The 16,818-nt window shown below is 39.4% G+C and overlaps 1 protein-coding gene across 1 annotated transcript; it reads right to left on the reverse strand.

Moving 5' to 3' along the window:
• Nucleotides 1-887: 887 nt before the first annotated feature.
• Nucleotides 888-13,597, reverse strand: LOC140137760 (uncharacterized). The gene is made up of 3 exons (XM_072159523.1): nt 13,510-13,597; nt 6,141-6,513; nt 888-2,605 (listed from the first exon to the last, which is right to left on the reverse strand). Exons 1-3 carry the CDS (start codon nt 13,559-13,561, stop codon nt 2,083-2,085), a joined length of 948 nt encoding a protein of 315 aa, XP_072015624.1. The 5' UTR covers nt 13,562-13,597; the 3' UTR covers nt 888-2,082.
• Nucleotides 13,598-16,818: the final 3,221 nt, after the last annotated feature.

Here is a 16,818-nt window from a genome sequence, read left to right on the forward strand (position 1 = left end):
CTTGATTGATGTGTATTTAACAGGTATTACAATTCTCCTTAACACTAAAATCATGAGACCATTATTCAAGTCAAGCTACCATTTACATTTGTTTTTATTCATCAGTTGACTAGATCATATTGCCCAAATATAAAGCTCTGGTATACAACTATACATGTACATAGTATATAAATATCAAAATCTATGTGTATTAAAAGTTATATTGATAGAAGTTGGTTTTTGCATAGTTATTGTGCATAGTTAATACATTTATAAAATGTTATCAAAATGTTTTACACCATTGAGGACTAATTGTTATGTTTCAGATTTTTCAATGCTTTGAAACAGAAGGCATAATATGAAAGGCATACAAATAATAATTTAATGTGCATCAAAGATACAAGTAGGAAGTCAAATTTCAGCCTCCCAGTCTTACATTAATCAGCCATTTTTTAAATGCTGAATCCCCCACCACCAGCGATGCCAATCTTGAAATTCAAATTTAGAGCAACACAACACCATATATGTAAATGTAAAACTGAAGCGATTAAGGGGGTACTACACCCCTGCCCAATTTTGTGCCTATTTTTGCATTTTTCTCAAAAATTATAGCGCATTGGGGACAAGTAAGATATTTATATTATAGGGGCAAGGACTACAACTACTGCACTGGAAATTTTATTTCAGCACAGACAACAGTTGCGGAGTTACAGTCAAAAATGAGGGAAAACCAATATTTGATCAATAAATCAATAACTACTTGCTTTGAGTTGCTGAATTTTCAGTACAGTAGTTGTAGTTCTTGCCCCTATACTATACATATCTTACTTGTCACCAATGTGCTATAATTTTTGAGAAAATGTAAAAATAGGCAAAAAATTGGCCAGGGGTGTAGTACCCCCTTAAAGGCTAGCTCCTAAACATTCAAATACTTCAGATTGCTTATTAGAAAGGCACTGAAAGTGTCAATACACAAAATAGTACCACTTGTGCACTTTAGCAATGTGCAAGAAATCAACCATCCCTTGTGATTGTGCGACGTAAAATATGGTCACAGACTGGAATGTTCTGATACAATTGGTATGTGACTTTTTTTTCTTCTAATATAGAGAGGTCAGCCAAAAGGGCTTTAAAAGGCCTAGAATTGCATTTTTGGCCACAATGAGTTTTGGTTCCAAAGTAATCCTTACAACACTGGGCACCTTATGATTGTATAGCCATAATGAAGCTATAGCCACAGAAACTGTTATCAGCGAAAATATAAAGCCCTAAGAGCAACACTAATGCATGAAATGTGTGAGAGCCAGAAGGCCTTAAGTACAAAAACACCTGCATTATTAAATGCCATTTTTGTACTTACGGCCTTTTGGCTCTGACCCCTCGATATATTAGGTAAATGTAGCATAATGCACATGAAATATTTTAATATGCCCATAGTCTCTAATAGAGCCAGGGCTGGGGGAAAATAAACCAAACTTTACTCTCAGATATATTTCTGATATGGGCAAACAAAACTTCCTTCCTACATGTACATCTACCCAAATCTCAAAATTTCCCAGTGAGCTTCCTGAATCCTGGATTCCATTTTTTCCCAGTCCTGAATAGAGCAATAGTCTACTCACACAAGTGGCGAGCTATACAATTGTGATATTTTCGAGGTAGGTGACAACTACAGCTAATTTGGTGCAGCTTGTTCAGAACAATTCTCCTTAGAAATTTAAAAACATTGAAAACAAACAACAAGAATAATTTGCTTAAAAAGGTACCTTTTTCAGAGTCTTGGTTGGCAGCGACGTAGCTTGCGACACCATCACTGCGTCTTCATTCAGCGTAGTGTTTACAATCCTCCGGTCACTAGGCTGAATGAAGATGCCGTGATGGTGTGGCAAGCTACATTGCTGCCAACCAAGACTCTGAAAAAGGTAACTTTTTAAGCAAATGTCAAGAATGACAGAGTCCAATATCCATGCTGTCAACAAGAATAATAAAAGAAACAACCTCCCTTATCCATGTATAAACCAATAATCTAAGAATTGACTTTCATTATCATTCAAATTATAGATACCAGGTACCAATAATTCCCTACCCACAATTTATCTTCTCTCAGCATTGGAAATCTCCACATTCAATTGGGGTAGCAGTCATAAATGATATATTCCGAGGATTTCTTTCCTGCTCATGCGGGGACAAATCCCTCTCTCGCTGGTCCTCATTACTTTGTGGTGCTGGTGTGTTATCTTCAAGAACCTCACAACACATATCCAACTTCCTTATATCCTCTGGTTTGAGACTGTCAATGGTCAGCTCCAATTCATTCTCTGTATCGCTGGTTCTCTGTATCGATGTGGATGAGATAACAGGTGAAAGGGGAGCATCACCATTACTATTGACTACTGCCGAATTGTGAGGTGCAGTGTGGTTTGTTTGGTGACTTGCTGATTCCAAACATTCCTCTCGTCTCCTTTTCACTAACACTTTAGCATGGTGTAATAACATCTGAACTTGTTTGTCATTGTTATTTTTGTCTGCATTGATGTCAAATGACATTTCAGGTATTTGTTCTTCAGCCTCAGTTGTTTTCTGTCTTGCTGCACTGGTCGTACTGGTATACACTCCTAATGAAAATCTGGTGTTTTTTTGAGAGGAGGAAAATAAAATATAAATTTAATTAACACATTATCGCAAGATTTTTGAAAAAATAAAGATATGTGCATGGCATTTCATCATTTCTGTGCCTAGATCATCATGAAGTCGACTGGCTCAAAGTGTAGGAATGTCCCTTGTAATCACATGCGCAATGATTCATTTCAGCCCCCAGCCACAGACAGGTTTGACTAGTATTTTGATTAAATTAAAAATCTCAGATTTTGCCACATATACAGGACCTTTTTCACAAGGTATTTTAGTTCATTACAATCTTCACATTTGAAAACAATTGTTGGTGTCATCCTCAATAAACACAAATTGAGAACACTTTAATGATTTAATATGCTTTGTTTGAGGGTAATGTTTTGTTTAAAAGTTTTATGAAATGTGTTGGTTGTTTTTTCTTTTACTTCTTGACTTGTTTGGTCACCCTGACCTCAGCTTGTAAAACCAAATAAAAGATATGTGAGGTGATGCTATGAGTTTTAAAAGTTAGTTTACAAACCAGGGCTGTAGCAAGGTCAAAAATGTGGTGCAGAAATCAAAATGTGGGGCGGCCAAAATACAAATATACGCCAAAATTGAAATAAAGCTATATATAGACAAATTTCTCAAGAAGTGGGACAGCCATATCCCCGGTCACCACTCTTGAACTAACCTGAGGCTGTTACAAACTATAAAAACAATGCACTGCAAATCTACTTTCAAATCATAAACCCATCATCAAATCTCTGTAAATCTACTTCCAAATCACATATCCTTCTTCAATGTTTGTACATGTACAGAGACTAAAAATTACTCTCGGCTATTTAGTATTTAGAGGGCGCAACACTAAATCACTCCGCATTTTATGTAACAACGAAATTCGGCTAATATAGTCCATAGTGAATACGAGATTGTAGCGACCATATCTACCGACCTGTTCACTTTAAATCACTCAATATTGGCTCATATGAATTCGACAAGTGTCTTTAATGATAACATGCAGAAAAAAACTGGACAATTGATCTCAAAAGCAATTCTCTGTGGCTTATGCAGACATCTTACGATTTTGAAATGTGAGTGGTGAATTTAGTATAATTTTAGGCCATATGTTTTGCACCGCAAAATAGCGAAAAAAAGTCAATGGTCATCGATATATGCCGACAAAAGTTTTGGAATCTAGAGAAACAGAGCTTTAATTTGATACCAAATTTATTTTGCCAAGTGGCGCTTGAAGTAGGCCGAATTCACACGTTATCCTATGGGACGCTGAATTTGTGCTGCGCCCCCCCTTGTAACGGCCGTCATTATGAACGTTCCTTTTACATTATTCGCGCAAAATAAGAGATGCGCTTCACAAAATGTGTTCTATTTCAATCATGATGATAAACAAAGATTACAAAAAGTCATCCCCATGAAAAAATATTGGAAAAAACACTTTATTGGCCGAGTAGGCGCCTGCAAAGTCTAGATATGCGTCCAAAAATACTCAAAAAGGCTCAAAAATGGATTTTAATGTTAATAGACATTGTTAATCTGCATGAAGCCGTTTTGCTGAATATTCAGTAGGCCTACATAAAAAGATCGTAATTGTTACCACTGGACGGGGGGTATTTATACTTCAGACTTAGTAATAAATGATTTCCAAAACAAAATGGGAACACTGATAATCTAGAAAAGAAATTAAACTTGGTTCAAAGACGTGCTCAAATTGTCGTCTGTCACTAAGTTTGTGAGTTTTGTATAAACTTTAGCATATTGGAGGAAAAGTCGAAATATTCGATTTTCGGCATTTCGGCACTGATCTTTAAAACATCATTTCTCTTGAACGGAATGTCGCAGAGACATGAAATCTTCGGTGTTGAGTTTCAAATTTTCTCTAGTTTACTTATTGAGTAATAAATGTGGATTTTGAAAACTTTTAACACCTTATAAGAGGGCGCAACACTAAATCACTCCGCATTTTATGTAACAACGAAATTCGGCTAATATAGTCCATAGTGAATATGAGATTGTAGCGACCATATCTACCGACCTGTTCACTTTAAATCACTCAATATTGGCTCATATGAATTCGACAAGTGTCTTTAATGATAACATGCAGAAAAAAACTGGACAATTGATCTCAAAAGCAATTCTCTGTGGCGAATTAAGAGAAAACCCGATTTTGAAATGTGAGTGGTGAGTTTAGTATATTTTTAGCTATTTTTTTTTTGCACAGCAAAATAGCGAAAAAAGTCAATGGTCATCGATATATGCCGACAAAAGTTTTGGAATCTAGAGAAACAGAGCTTTAATTTGATACCAAATTTATTTTGCCAAGTATTGCAGGGACGCCAGAAATGGCGCTTGAAGTAGGCCAAATTCACACGTTATCCTATGGGACGCTGAATTAGTGCTGCGCCCCCTTGTAACGGCCGTCGTTATGAACGCTGCCTTTTACATTCTTCGCAAAAAATAAGAGATGCGCTTCACAAAATGTGTTCTATTTCAATCATGATGATAAACAAAGATTACAAAAAGTCATCCCCATGAAAAAATATTGGAAAAAACACTTTATTGGCCGAGTAGGCGCCTGCAAAGTCTAGATATGCGTCCAAAAAATACTCAAAAATGCTCACAAATGGAGTGCAATGTTAATAGACATTGTTAATCTGCATGAAGCCGTTTTGCTGAATATTCAGTAGGCCTACGCAAAAAGATCGTAATTGTTACCACTGGAACGGGGGGTATTTATACTTCAGACTTAGTAATAAATGATTTCCAAAACAAAATGGGAACACTGATAATCTAGAAAAGAAATTAAACTTGGTTCAAAGACGTGCTCAAATTGTCGCCTGTCACTAAGTTTGTGAGTTTTGTATAAACTTTCGCATCTTGGCGGAAAAGTCGAAATATTCGATTTTCGGCATTTCGGCACTGATCTTTAAAACATCATTTCTCTTGAACGGAATGTCGCAGAGACATGAAATCTTCGGTGTTGAGCTTCAAATTTTTTCTAGTTTACTTAATGAGTAATAAATGTGGATTTTGAAAACTTTTAACACCTTATAAGAGGGCGCAACACTAAATCACTCCGCATTTTATGTAACAACGAAATTTGGCTAATATAGTCCATAGTGAATACGAGATTGTAGCGACCATATCTACCGACCTGTTCACTTTAAATCACTCAATATTGGCTCATATGAATTCGACAAGTGTCTTTAATGATAACATGCAGAAAAAAACTGGACAATTGATCTCAAAAGCAATTCTCTGTGGCTAATTAAGAGAAAACCCGATTTTGAAATGTGAGTGGTGAGTTTAGTATATTTTAGCTATTTTTTTTGCACCGCAAAATAGCTTAAAAAGTCAATGGTCATCGATATATGCCGACAAAAGTTTTGGAATCTAGAGAAACAGAGCTTTAATTTGATACCAAATTTATTTTGCCAAGTATTGCAGGGACGCCAGAAATGGCGCTTGAAGTAGGCCGAATTCACACGTTATCCTATGGGACGCTGAATTAGTGCTGCGCCCCCTTTACCCACCTTTCAGCCTCTTTTCCAAACACCATTTTACTAAAATCTCCAAGCTGCTTCATTTGCATCTCTCTATCCTCCTCATCCTCAGCTCCAATTACCATGACAACTACACAATCACCACTGTCAAAGTCCTCTATTTTATCACCTAGTGTTCTATTACTTTCTTCATATTCTGTTACATCACGTGTGTTCACAACCGTTGCATGCAGTCCCAAGACTTTGCCTGTTAGTGTTTGACAATCATCCAAAGGTACTGGTTCACATCCTCCTGCAGTGTCATCATCACTAAATCCTTTCAGATGATATTGTATTTGTTTGGCCACATCAGTTTTCTTGGATCCTGAAAGCCCCAGTAGCACAAGTGTAAGCTCTGTAACAGCTGAAATATAAAAACAAGATAATTTTACCAAAAATACACACGTTTAAAGTCAACTGAAGTATGATGAGGCGACCGTTTCATGGCATTTCATGATGAGACCTGATGACCTTTCAAACAGGCCTGGTGGTTTCCCAAAGAAATATCCCTAGGCATTAACACCTATGACAGAGGTGCACCAATGGGGGGGGGGGGGCACACCGACATCGCCTGGCTAATAATTATTTGGTGCAGCAGAGACATTAAAATGAATACACGGGATCGATACACGTGAATTGCTATGCACGATCAGACGAAAATCTTCGGATACTGAGTTAGAAAATGATGAATATCTCCCGTAAATTTTTCTCAAGAAACCAGATGTGGTCTCATACACTTGAAAATACGTGTTGAACAGATATTATAGTCGTTTAGCGTGCGCTTTGAAAATTGGCCGTGCGCTTTGAACTCAAAATTTGACCAAAACTCTCAATTTTATATTGCGTTGGTCCTGTAGGCCTATGGACTACAGCGCGCAGCAGGCTATAGCGGCACTCACTCAAGTGGAGACAGTATATTAACCATTGACCGCAATGTCGTATACAAGCTTGCTCACACAGCGAGAAATCAATTACCCCGTCTATTGTCATTGCCTTAGTCAGGTCACTTCGCTAATGACTAAGCGAAGTGACCTGTTATGATATTATGTTGATGATCATGATTTACCACATCACCATTCAGGATGTAAGCCCTAAAGGGAACCCTCGTAAATAAATGCTGATCAATATTGACTGAACCAAACTGAGTCGTGTTACATGGTAGGCAGCTCGGGATTGTCACTTTTTCGCCGTTTTAATATAACTTTATGAAGTCCGGGTAAAAGCGTTTTATACTCGCAGTTGTAAAGAAGGTTTCTAAACGGTGTTATTGTGGATTCGTTGTCGTGATGCCCCTCAACGAAGGTGAGAATGGAGCCGGTGACGGCGGCGCACATGGCAATGAAAATGGTGGACATGATGATCCAGGACATGGCGATCAGCCCGGTGCCGGTGCTGGAGCAAAGCTTAAAACAGTGGCCGGTATACAGGCCCCAGGTCAGTTGGTATCCATGGAAAAATGGAAAACCTGGCGCCAGATGTGGCAAAATTATTCAATTATAGCCAATCTGACAGCACAAACGCCGGAATATCAGACTGCACTTTTTCTGCACACGATTGGGCAAAAGGCCTTGGAAATTTACAACGGGTTTGATTTCGTGCAGGAAGCTGACAAACTCAAGCTTGAAATTATAATTGAGAAATTTAACCAGTATGCTATTGGTGACATTAACTAAACGTATGAGCGATATATGTTCAACAAAAGAGACCAAAAAGAAGGAGAAAAATTTGATGATTATGTTGCAGGCCTCCAGATACTTGCGGAAACATGTAACTTCTGCCCCTGTCTAAAAGATACATTGTTACGGGACAGAATAGTAGTAGGCCTAAGAAGCGCGCACGCCAGAACGCCTTCTCCAAGAGAGAGCACTCACACTGAAACAATGCATAGATATTTGTAAGAGTGCCGAGACAACTGAGTCACAATTAAGTGCATTTGAAACTGAAAGCTCCGCTAAAATACATGGCATAAAGCCAAAGAGGAGCAAACAGATTAAGCCTAAGAAAAGTGAAAACAGTGTCAATGACAAAAGTACACGAGGCCTAAGTATGATCCCAGAGAGTGTAAATACTGTGGGCAAAGCCACACAATGGACAAAACAAAGTGTCCGGCATACGGGGTCACCTGCAATAACTGTGGGTTAAAAAACCATTATGCCAAAGTCTGTAAAACTAAATCCAAAGTGAGAACCGTTACATATGAATATGACTCAGACTCTGACACAAGCACCGAATACATCAATGTGATAAAGCATGAGTCTGAGGATGACACAATTAATGGGGTTAGGCCTACTGAGGATATCTTTGCAGAAATGCTCATCAAACCACATGACAAAGTTGTGAAATTTCAGGTAGATAGTGGTGCCAAAGTAAACACAATACCCAAGAAATTTGTGGATGAGAAAGACATTGTTCCTAGGCCTACAGGTAATAAACTGAGAATGTGGAACAATGCCACGTGTGAAGCACTCGGTACATGCCGACTGAAACTACTGAATCCCAAGAATAGTAAGAAATATTCGGTTGAGTTTGTGGTCGTCAAAGAGGACCTTACACCGCTGTTGGGTAGTAAAGCCAGCCAACACATGGGATTCATTACAGTAAATGAAGAGAACTTCAATAGGCCTAAGATATCAGCAGTTGATAAGCCCAAAACCAGCGTAGACCTCAAACCTGAAGAGAACTATGCAAAAGTGTTTGATGGTTCACTAGGGTGTCTGCCCGGTGAAGTTCACCTACAAACTGACACAAGCGTTGAGCCAAAGATATTGCCTCCTCGCAGACTTCCACATGCAATTAAACCCAAAGTCAAAAATGAACTTGATAAATTGGTGGAAGCAGAAGTCTTGGTACCAGTTGAGGAACCAACTCAGTGGGTTAGCCAGTTAGTGGTAGCCGAGAAGAAGAACGGTGATCTTCGAATCTGTATTGATCCCAGGCCACTTAACAAGGCATTAAAACGCCTCGGTATCAACTTCCAGTGATCGATGATGTGTTACCGGAATTAGCACAAGCCAAAGTATTCTCAAAGTTGGACTTAAGCTCAGCCTTTTGGCAGATCCAACTGGACTATGAGTCCAGCATCTTGACCACGTTCAACAGCCCTTTCGGACGCTATAGATGGCGCCGTTTACCCTTCGGTACTTGCGCATCGTCCGAGATTTTTCAACACCGCATTCATGTCGCCTTAGAAGGGTTGACCGGTGTTATTTGCGCGCCGAGATGACCTAGTAGTCTCACGGTAACGGTGAAGACTACGAAGACGCAGTCAAGAATCACGACGCTAACCTAGAACAGCTGTTGAAGCGCTGTACTGAGCAACACATCCAACTCAACAAGGAGAAGTCCATATTTAGAGCCAAAGAAATACCATTTCTTGGCCATCTACTATCAGATACAGGTCTGAAAGCAGACCCAGCTAAGGTCGCGGCAGTCGCTAACATGCCAACACCGACAGATGTACATGATGTTCAGAGACTGGTAGGATTCGTGAACTACCTGAGCCGTTCCTTCCTAGCTTATCAGAAGCACTTGAGCCACTTAGACAATTAGTCAAACCAGAAGTGCCATGGCACTGGATGCATGTACATGATGACGACTTGACAAAGTCAAGAAGATGGTCACTGAAGCACCAGTGTTAGCGTGATACGATCCAGGCAAAGACCTCATGATTCAATGTGACGCTTAGCGGTAAAGGCTTGGGAGCCGCACTCCTGCAAGACGGTAGACCCATTGCATACAGTAGTCGAGCACTCATCGATGCAGAGACGCGACACGCATCCATAGAAAAGGAGATGCTAGCGGTAGTCTTTGCATTTGAGCGTTTCCATCAGTATACCTTTGGTAGATTCACACAGGTGATCAGCGACCATAAACCACTTGAAATGATCGCAAAGAAGCCACTGGTGAAAGCACCAAAACGTCTCCAAGGGATGTTGTTAAGACTACAAAGTTATGATTATGACATTCGGTATAGTCGGGTAAGACTATGGTCCTCGCTGATACGCTGTCTAGAGCGACTTGCCCAACACAGAAAACATAGGCCTAAAGTTTGAAGAAATCAACATGGTGAGTTTTCTACCAATACGGGACGAGAGACTAGAACAGCTGAGACAAGAAACTGCAACAGATGAGACACTACAAATGCTGAAAAAGACAATCATCAACGGGTGGACAGAACAGCGTAATCAACTACCTGAGCAAATCACGCCCTACTTCCACTACCGTGATGAACTGTCCGTACAAGACGGACTGATCTTCAAGGCTAACTGTGTGGTGGTACCACAAAAGCTACGCAATGAAATGCTGACAAAGATCCACTCATCACATCTTGGGACAGACGGCTGTCTCAGACGCCAGCGAGAATGTCTGTTTTGGCGCAGTATATCAGTGGAAATCAGAGAATACATAGCATCATGTGATACCTGCCGCACATTTGAAACCAGCCAACAGAAAGAGACATTGTCTAGCCATGACTTGCCCACCAGAGCATGGGAAAGAGTGGGTACAGACTTATTTTCATGGGAAAACAAGGACTACTTAATCACAGTTGACTACTTCAGCAATTTCTGGGAAGTCGATCCACTACCAGATACCTCCAGCGCAACAGTGATAGAGAAACTGAAGACCCAGTTCGCCAGGTACGGAAGCCCAACCCAACTGGTATCCGACAACGGTCCGCAATACACCTCTGAAACCTTCCGTCACTTCGCGAGTACATGGGACTTCGCACACCTCTGCAGTAGTCCAGGAAACAGCCAAGCCAATGGCAAGGCTGAGTCTGCAGTCAAAACGGCCAAACGCATACTAACTAAAAGCAAGAAGGCTGGAACAGACCCATACATAGCCTTCCTAGACCATCGAAATACGCCAACGCAAGGACTCGATACAAGTCCTGCACAAAGACTTATGAACAGAAGAACCAGAACACTTCTGCCAACCTCAGCAGCATTGCTGAAACCAAGAGTGATTGATGAGACTGCCAACATGAAAACCCGTATCAAGAAACAAGCAGAACATTATGACAAGAATGCCAAAGACTTGTCTCCCCTGCAAGAAGGACAAGTTGTCAGAAGGAAACCACTTGTCCAAGGACAGAAGACATGGCAGAAAGCCATAGTCACACGACGCCTAGATTTAACGTTCTTACATAGTCGAGTCTGACTCTGAATTTATAGAAGAAACAGAGTCCATCTAAGAAAGACTCCAGAAACACCACCAGAAACTTTGATAAACAAAGAGAAGGTACCTCAAGACACAAGACAAGAAACTATGCCTGCTGCAACAAGCAGACAAGAGACTTTCAATTCCCAAAATGGACAACAGCAAGACAAGAATAAGAACTTGCAAGATAACAAGAAAACCATGCAAGACAAGAAAACCAAGAACTCAGATGCAACAAAGAAACCAAGAAAGTCAACGGCACCAAAACAGAACTTGAGACCAGAGATGAAGACAAGTACCAGTAACCATGGTAACCAGAGAAACCAGCAGCAAGAACCAAGACCAATGCCAGAACCAAGACCAATGCCAGAACCAAGACCAGTACAGGGACATGAACCAGAACTCTCTACCAAATCCGAAGAAAGATCAGATGTCCTAGCTACTTGAAAGATTATGTTTAAACCTGACCAAATTTTGGCACTTGATTAAACCAAAAGAAAGAAAAAAAAAAGAAATCTTTCGAACAATTTTGAAAATTGAGTTGAAGTTCAAGTAGTTATAGAAGTTTTGGAAAAGTTGATCTTTTTCAATATTAAAACTTTTCAGAGTTAAAGTTAAAAGTTTTGAACACACAAAAATGAAAATAGTCTAAGTACAAAAGAGACTATTAGAAAAAAGACAGTCATAGACATTTGCTTTATTTAATAGTGAAGTGATCACAAGAAATAAAGAACAAGGGCTTTTCAAGATTAAAAGAATAAGCCATCCAAATTAATCTGATCTCAAAAGAGAGATCCAAACATTTAATTTTCTTAAGAAACTGAAAGAAAGAAATCTTTCAGGACAATTTTAAGTGATCACAGGAATTTGAGAAAAATGACTCTTTTATGAAAAGAAAAAACATCTAAAAGAAAGGGGATGTTGAGATATTTCATTTAAAAGAAATTGAGAACAATAACTTTCCAAGAGGAAAAGAACAAACTCGTAAAAGAAGGGGGATGTTATGATATTATGTTGATGATCATGATTTACCACATCACCATTCAGGATGTAAGCCCTAAAGGGAACCCTCGTAAATAAATGCTGATCAATATTGACTGAACCAAACTGAGTCGTGTTACATGACCTAATTAATATGCATCTCATAAGGTCCGAATAAAATAGCCATGTGTGGCTGTGGATTCAACCTACCATGGCGATTTCTACTATGAAGATATCGGGGCGATGTCACTGTGGGGGGGTACATGTAATTCTGTGCCAATTCTCTGGAACCAAATCGTTATAAAGTGCTTTGTTCGTACTTTTGTTATGGTGCTATATAAAATCTGTTTATTGTTTGGTTTGAAATACCGGGACAAAAGGTTCGTAATAATTTCCAAAAGTTGTAATATGCATTTTCCTTTTGCTCAGATTTATACCACATTTGTCCAAAATTTGTTTATTTTTAGCATTATCGAGAAATCATATGCATGTCTGCAAATTTCAATGCATTGCTGGTGGTCTTGGACATTGTATTGCAATAGCAATATGGTTAAAACATAGTTAACTAATGACAAAAATAATGTGAGAATTTTTTTAGTCTGTAATACCCCCCCCCCCCCCCCACACACACACGCACCCCTACACACCCCACACTTATTAGATTCTTGAATGCCCTGGTGGAAAATGTTTTTGTGTCAACAATTAACAATAATAACTGTTGACAACAACCATCTGTCAGTCGGACGATTTAAAAATTGGTACCCCCTATCTTGTAATGTATTTATAAACACCAATGTAGTCATATCAAGGAAAACTTTGAAACCTTCAGCTGTGGTGGACAACTTTACAAATTAAATTGGTTATTGCCTGAGGTAGTGTGATTAGGATTTATTTTATTTTATTTTCATGGTATTCACTTTTAGAGAATAATGCTTTTAAAAAACTTTGGAACCAAAACAATGGGAAATGACTAACGGTATTTTGAATTCATGCATTTGTTCTCAATTTCAAACTTATACAGACCCGACTTACAGATTTAAAAGAGTGATTAAAAAGTTTGGTTGCACTACAAATGCACACATGTACCCAGTACCCTGTCTTATATGTAGAGCAGTATACATCAATGTGGTGTACATAGCAAACTACAGAACAAATTCACTACCCGGTAGTTTTAAAAATGTCTAATGTTATTTATAACTTAGCAGAAATACATACTTACGATTTATTTCTGTTTGTCTCTTTGCTACATATGTAGCACGTGAAAAGGCCATTTTATACCTCTACAAAGTTGGAATTATTCAAAACCTAAAAAGATATAAAACAGATATTAGAAAATAAAAGCATTACAATGAGATAGACGAAAAGAGAAGATAAAAATAATATTGAAAAACATTAAAATATTAATATGGCATTCTAGACTGTCATATTGTTTGTATGTGAACTAACAGTACCGTTTACAACCAAAACAATCAATCAAGGCCCGAGACAACTCATTATGGTCAACAGTTTTTTCTAATGTTACACCTGTCGTATATGTGGCTCACCCGAGATTTTAAACACAACAGTTCATTTTAAAAATCAAAATAGCACTTTGCAAAAAAAAACCCAAACAAACAAAGAAATTTACGTAGATTAAACTCTGCCAGATGGGCCGGGGCATTCTCTTGGTCGGGGCCACGTCACATCCATTCATGCATTGGAGTGAAAACAACTTATCGCATATTTTTATTTGCAGAGAGTCGAACCTGGCACAATAGTGTGATAGCTTGTGATACACTCCAGAGTTCAGTGAATGCGAATGTTGTTTTCACTCCAGTGCTATTGTCAGCCGGTTCATGCCCGGATGTCCGACCGACAGAATAGCTGGGATTGTACATTGTTTTATCGCAAGTCCCGGCTCATGGGGTCAGGGATTGTGCCAGAATTGTCACACTGTAGCCCGGCTAGCAGGGGCCAAGTCATAGCGGGGGATGTACAGAAAATGTATGCCCCATAGGCCGGGACTTTAACGGGGTCAGTGCCGCGATATCACGCTGGCAAAATGTACTTCCCCGGCCAAGTTCCCTCCAGTCCCGGGTCCCCCAGAGCCGGGGAATACGTTGACATGTGCATAACTTTCATACAAATTTCAACATTAACAGAATACCTCTGGTGCAAAAAATTGAACTGCTGTCCGGCCGAAAAAACAATAGCAACGCACTCTAGCATCAAATGCATAACTAACGTGTGCAAATTCGAAGCTAGAGTTCTTGAGTAAGTCTCTTGACATACGCGAGTAGTCCAGTACCCCCTATTCAATACCCCCCTTTTTTCTACATCGACGCCACACACTGTCTTGAGACTTGAGTCATTCAAGTGTGTGGCGTATTGGCCGACATATATCTTCAACGTAAAGCTCCTATACCTAGGCTATACCTTGATACATTATAAAAAATTTTAAAAATAAATAAACGTTTAGATCCCTGACCCTGTGACTGTGTTATTAAAACTTCATTGAACTTAACAGAACTTCAGAAGTTCAACTTCATACATGTTTTTTAAGCTTACCTCATTACCAACATACGGACACTACTGAGTACTTGTCAGTTGTCACACAGACAGAGCCACGACGTGCAGTGCAACTGCAGGGCTGCAGGCTGCTTTATAGATAACTTCTTTTTCCACCAAAACAAAACTTTTTGTCAACAGGTCAGTCGATCATTTGCTCTCCAGTCTCTACTCTCACTCATGCACTGAGTCAGCTGATCGCAGATCGCCGTGTGTATCTTCATAGAAATCATACTTCCGGTTTGTAGTTTCAGTCGTCTAAAAAGTTTTCGCGCGAGAAAGACTTGACTCAAGTCTGTAATCCAGCAATACTAATAGACTTGATTAAAGTCTTGTTGTTGTAGGGCTGTGCAATAAATGACCGATGTCCAACAAAATATTGGGGGGCGTGGCCGTGGATCTTTTTTGCCCATTTCTGAAGTCCCGATGTTAATGAAATGAAATGGTTAGCTTCCCGTCACATTTTTTCAGTGGAATAAATTATGAGGTCATGATTTCATTATTCATTATTTTGGAAAATTTCATTATTGTCAACACTTTCATTTAGATACCGGTAGCTATTTTAATACCTAGGCTATAGGCCTATTGTTGATGAAAGACTAAAGTAATTCTTAGATCATCATTAGGCCCCTACAGACATTTTGGAACAGATTGAGAATTTTGATTAAAATGAAAAGAAATTTGTAATCACTACAAACATGATGAGGTACGGTAATCCTTAAATTTACATTATTTACCACATCCTCTACCCCTAGGCCTACAAAACTGCTGATACGATATGATCAGAAGGGGATGTCAGACATTTTGAGAGTTTAAATTTTTATCAATTCCATCTCAATTCTCAGATAATTTACTTTTCTATGAAAATAATGAAAGTTTTAGTCAAATTGAAAAGGTGATGCGGGCGGGTGACGGGAAACTAATATAAATTTCATTACATTATGTCCGACCTGTGATGTCCCTAAGGGGTGGTGCAATAATTATGTGTACTCGGAGGGTGAATTATAGGGGGGCAAAGATTTTTGGCAGGCCAAAAGGGGGGCAAGCATTTTTGGCAGGTCGAAAGGGGGGTCAAGCGATTTTTGGCAGGTCGAAGGGGGGGGCAAGCAATTTTGGCACAGATATTTTGGGCACTGTTTTATATTACGCCCTAAAAGGCGTGAGGAAAGCGTTACTTAACACGCTCAAATATGCAAAATTTCCTGCTCGCTGCGCCGCATTATATGTTAAGACAATTTAAGGTTTTAAATTGGGTTCCCCAAAATCTTGCATGTGTAAGGGGGGGCAAAGATTTTTGGCATGTCAAAAGGGGGGCAAAGGTTTTTGGCACGTCGAAAGGGGGGGGCAAAGGTTTTTGGCACGGCCAAAGGGGGGCAAGCGATTTTGGCAGACCATTTTGAGAATTCACCCGGGGTACACATAATTATTGCACCACCCCTAAAGAGGAGGAAATTTAAATGCAGCCATTGTAGGGGGTTGGCCTAGATCCAGATTTTTTTTTTACTGAGGGAATCTGGGTCTGGGGGAAAGAGTTCTTCTGTCAGCCCCGCCCCTCCCTGTAGCGCCGATATGCTGCCCCTCCTTCTCCCAGAAAATAAAACCCTGCACAAAGTTGCACCCCTCGAAAGGTCTTTTTAAAGCTGGCAAGTAACATGTCCACTCTATATAAGTGCATTTTTCTGTGCAATCATTTTGTGCCTGGCATGTGCCCAAAATGTCCCCCCCCCTCAGTCTCCTTTTATCCCGCTGCCAGGGAGGTAAATAACATGTTAATTATTTTGCCACCCAGTAAATTCAGCCCATTGCCCAAAAGTGCCCACCCAGTAAATTATTTTGCCTACAACAAATTGGGCACCATAATAATTATCATAAAACTAGTACCAACGTGCATTTTGAAAGTGATGTTGAATAATGAAAGTGATGTATCTTTTCTTAACATTTGCCAATTTATTCTGTTACCATGTTTACAACTTCAGAGTAG

This window comes from Amphiura filiformis, chromosome 17 (genome assembly GCF_039555335.1).
Source record: "Amphiura filiformis chromosome 17, Afil_fr2py, whole genome shotgun sequence".
NCBI lineage: Eukaryota > Metazoa > Echinodermata > Ophiuroidea > Amphilepidida > Amphiuridae > Amphiura > Amphiura filiformis.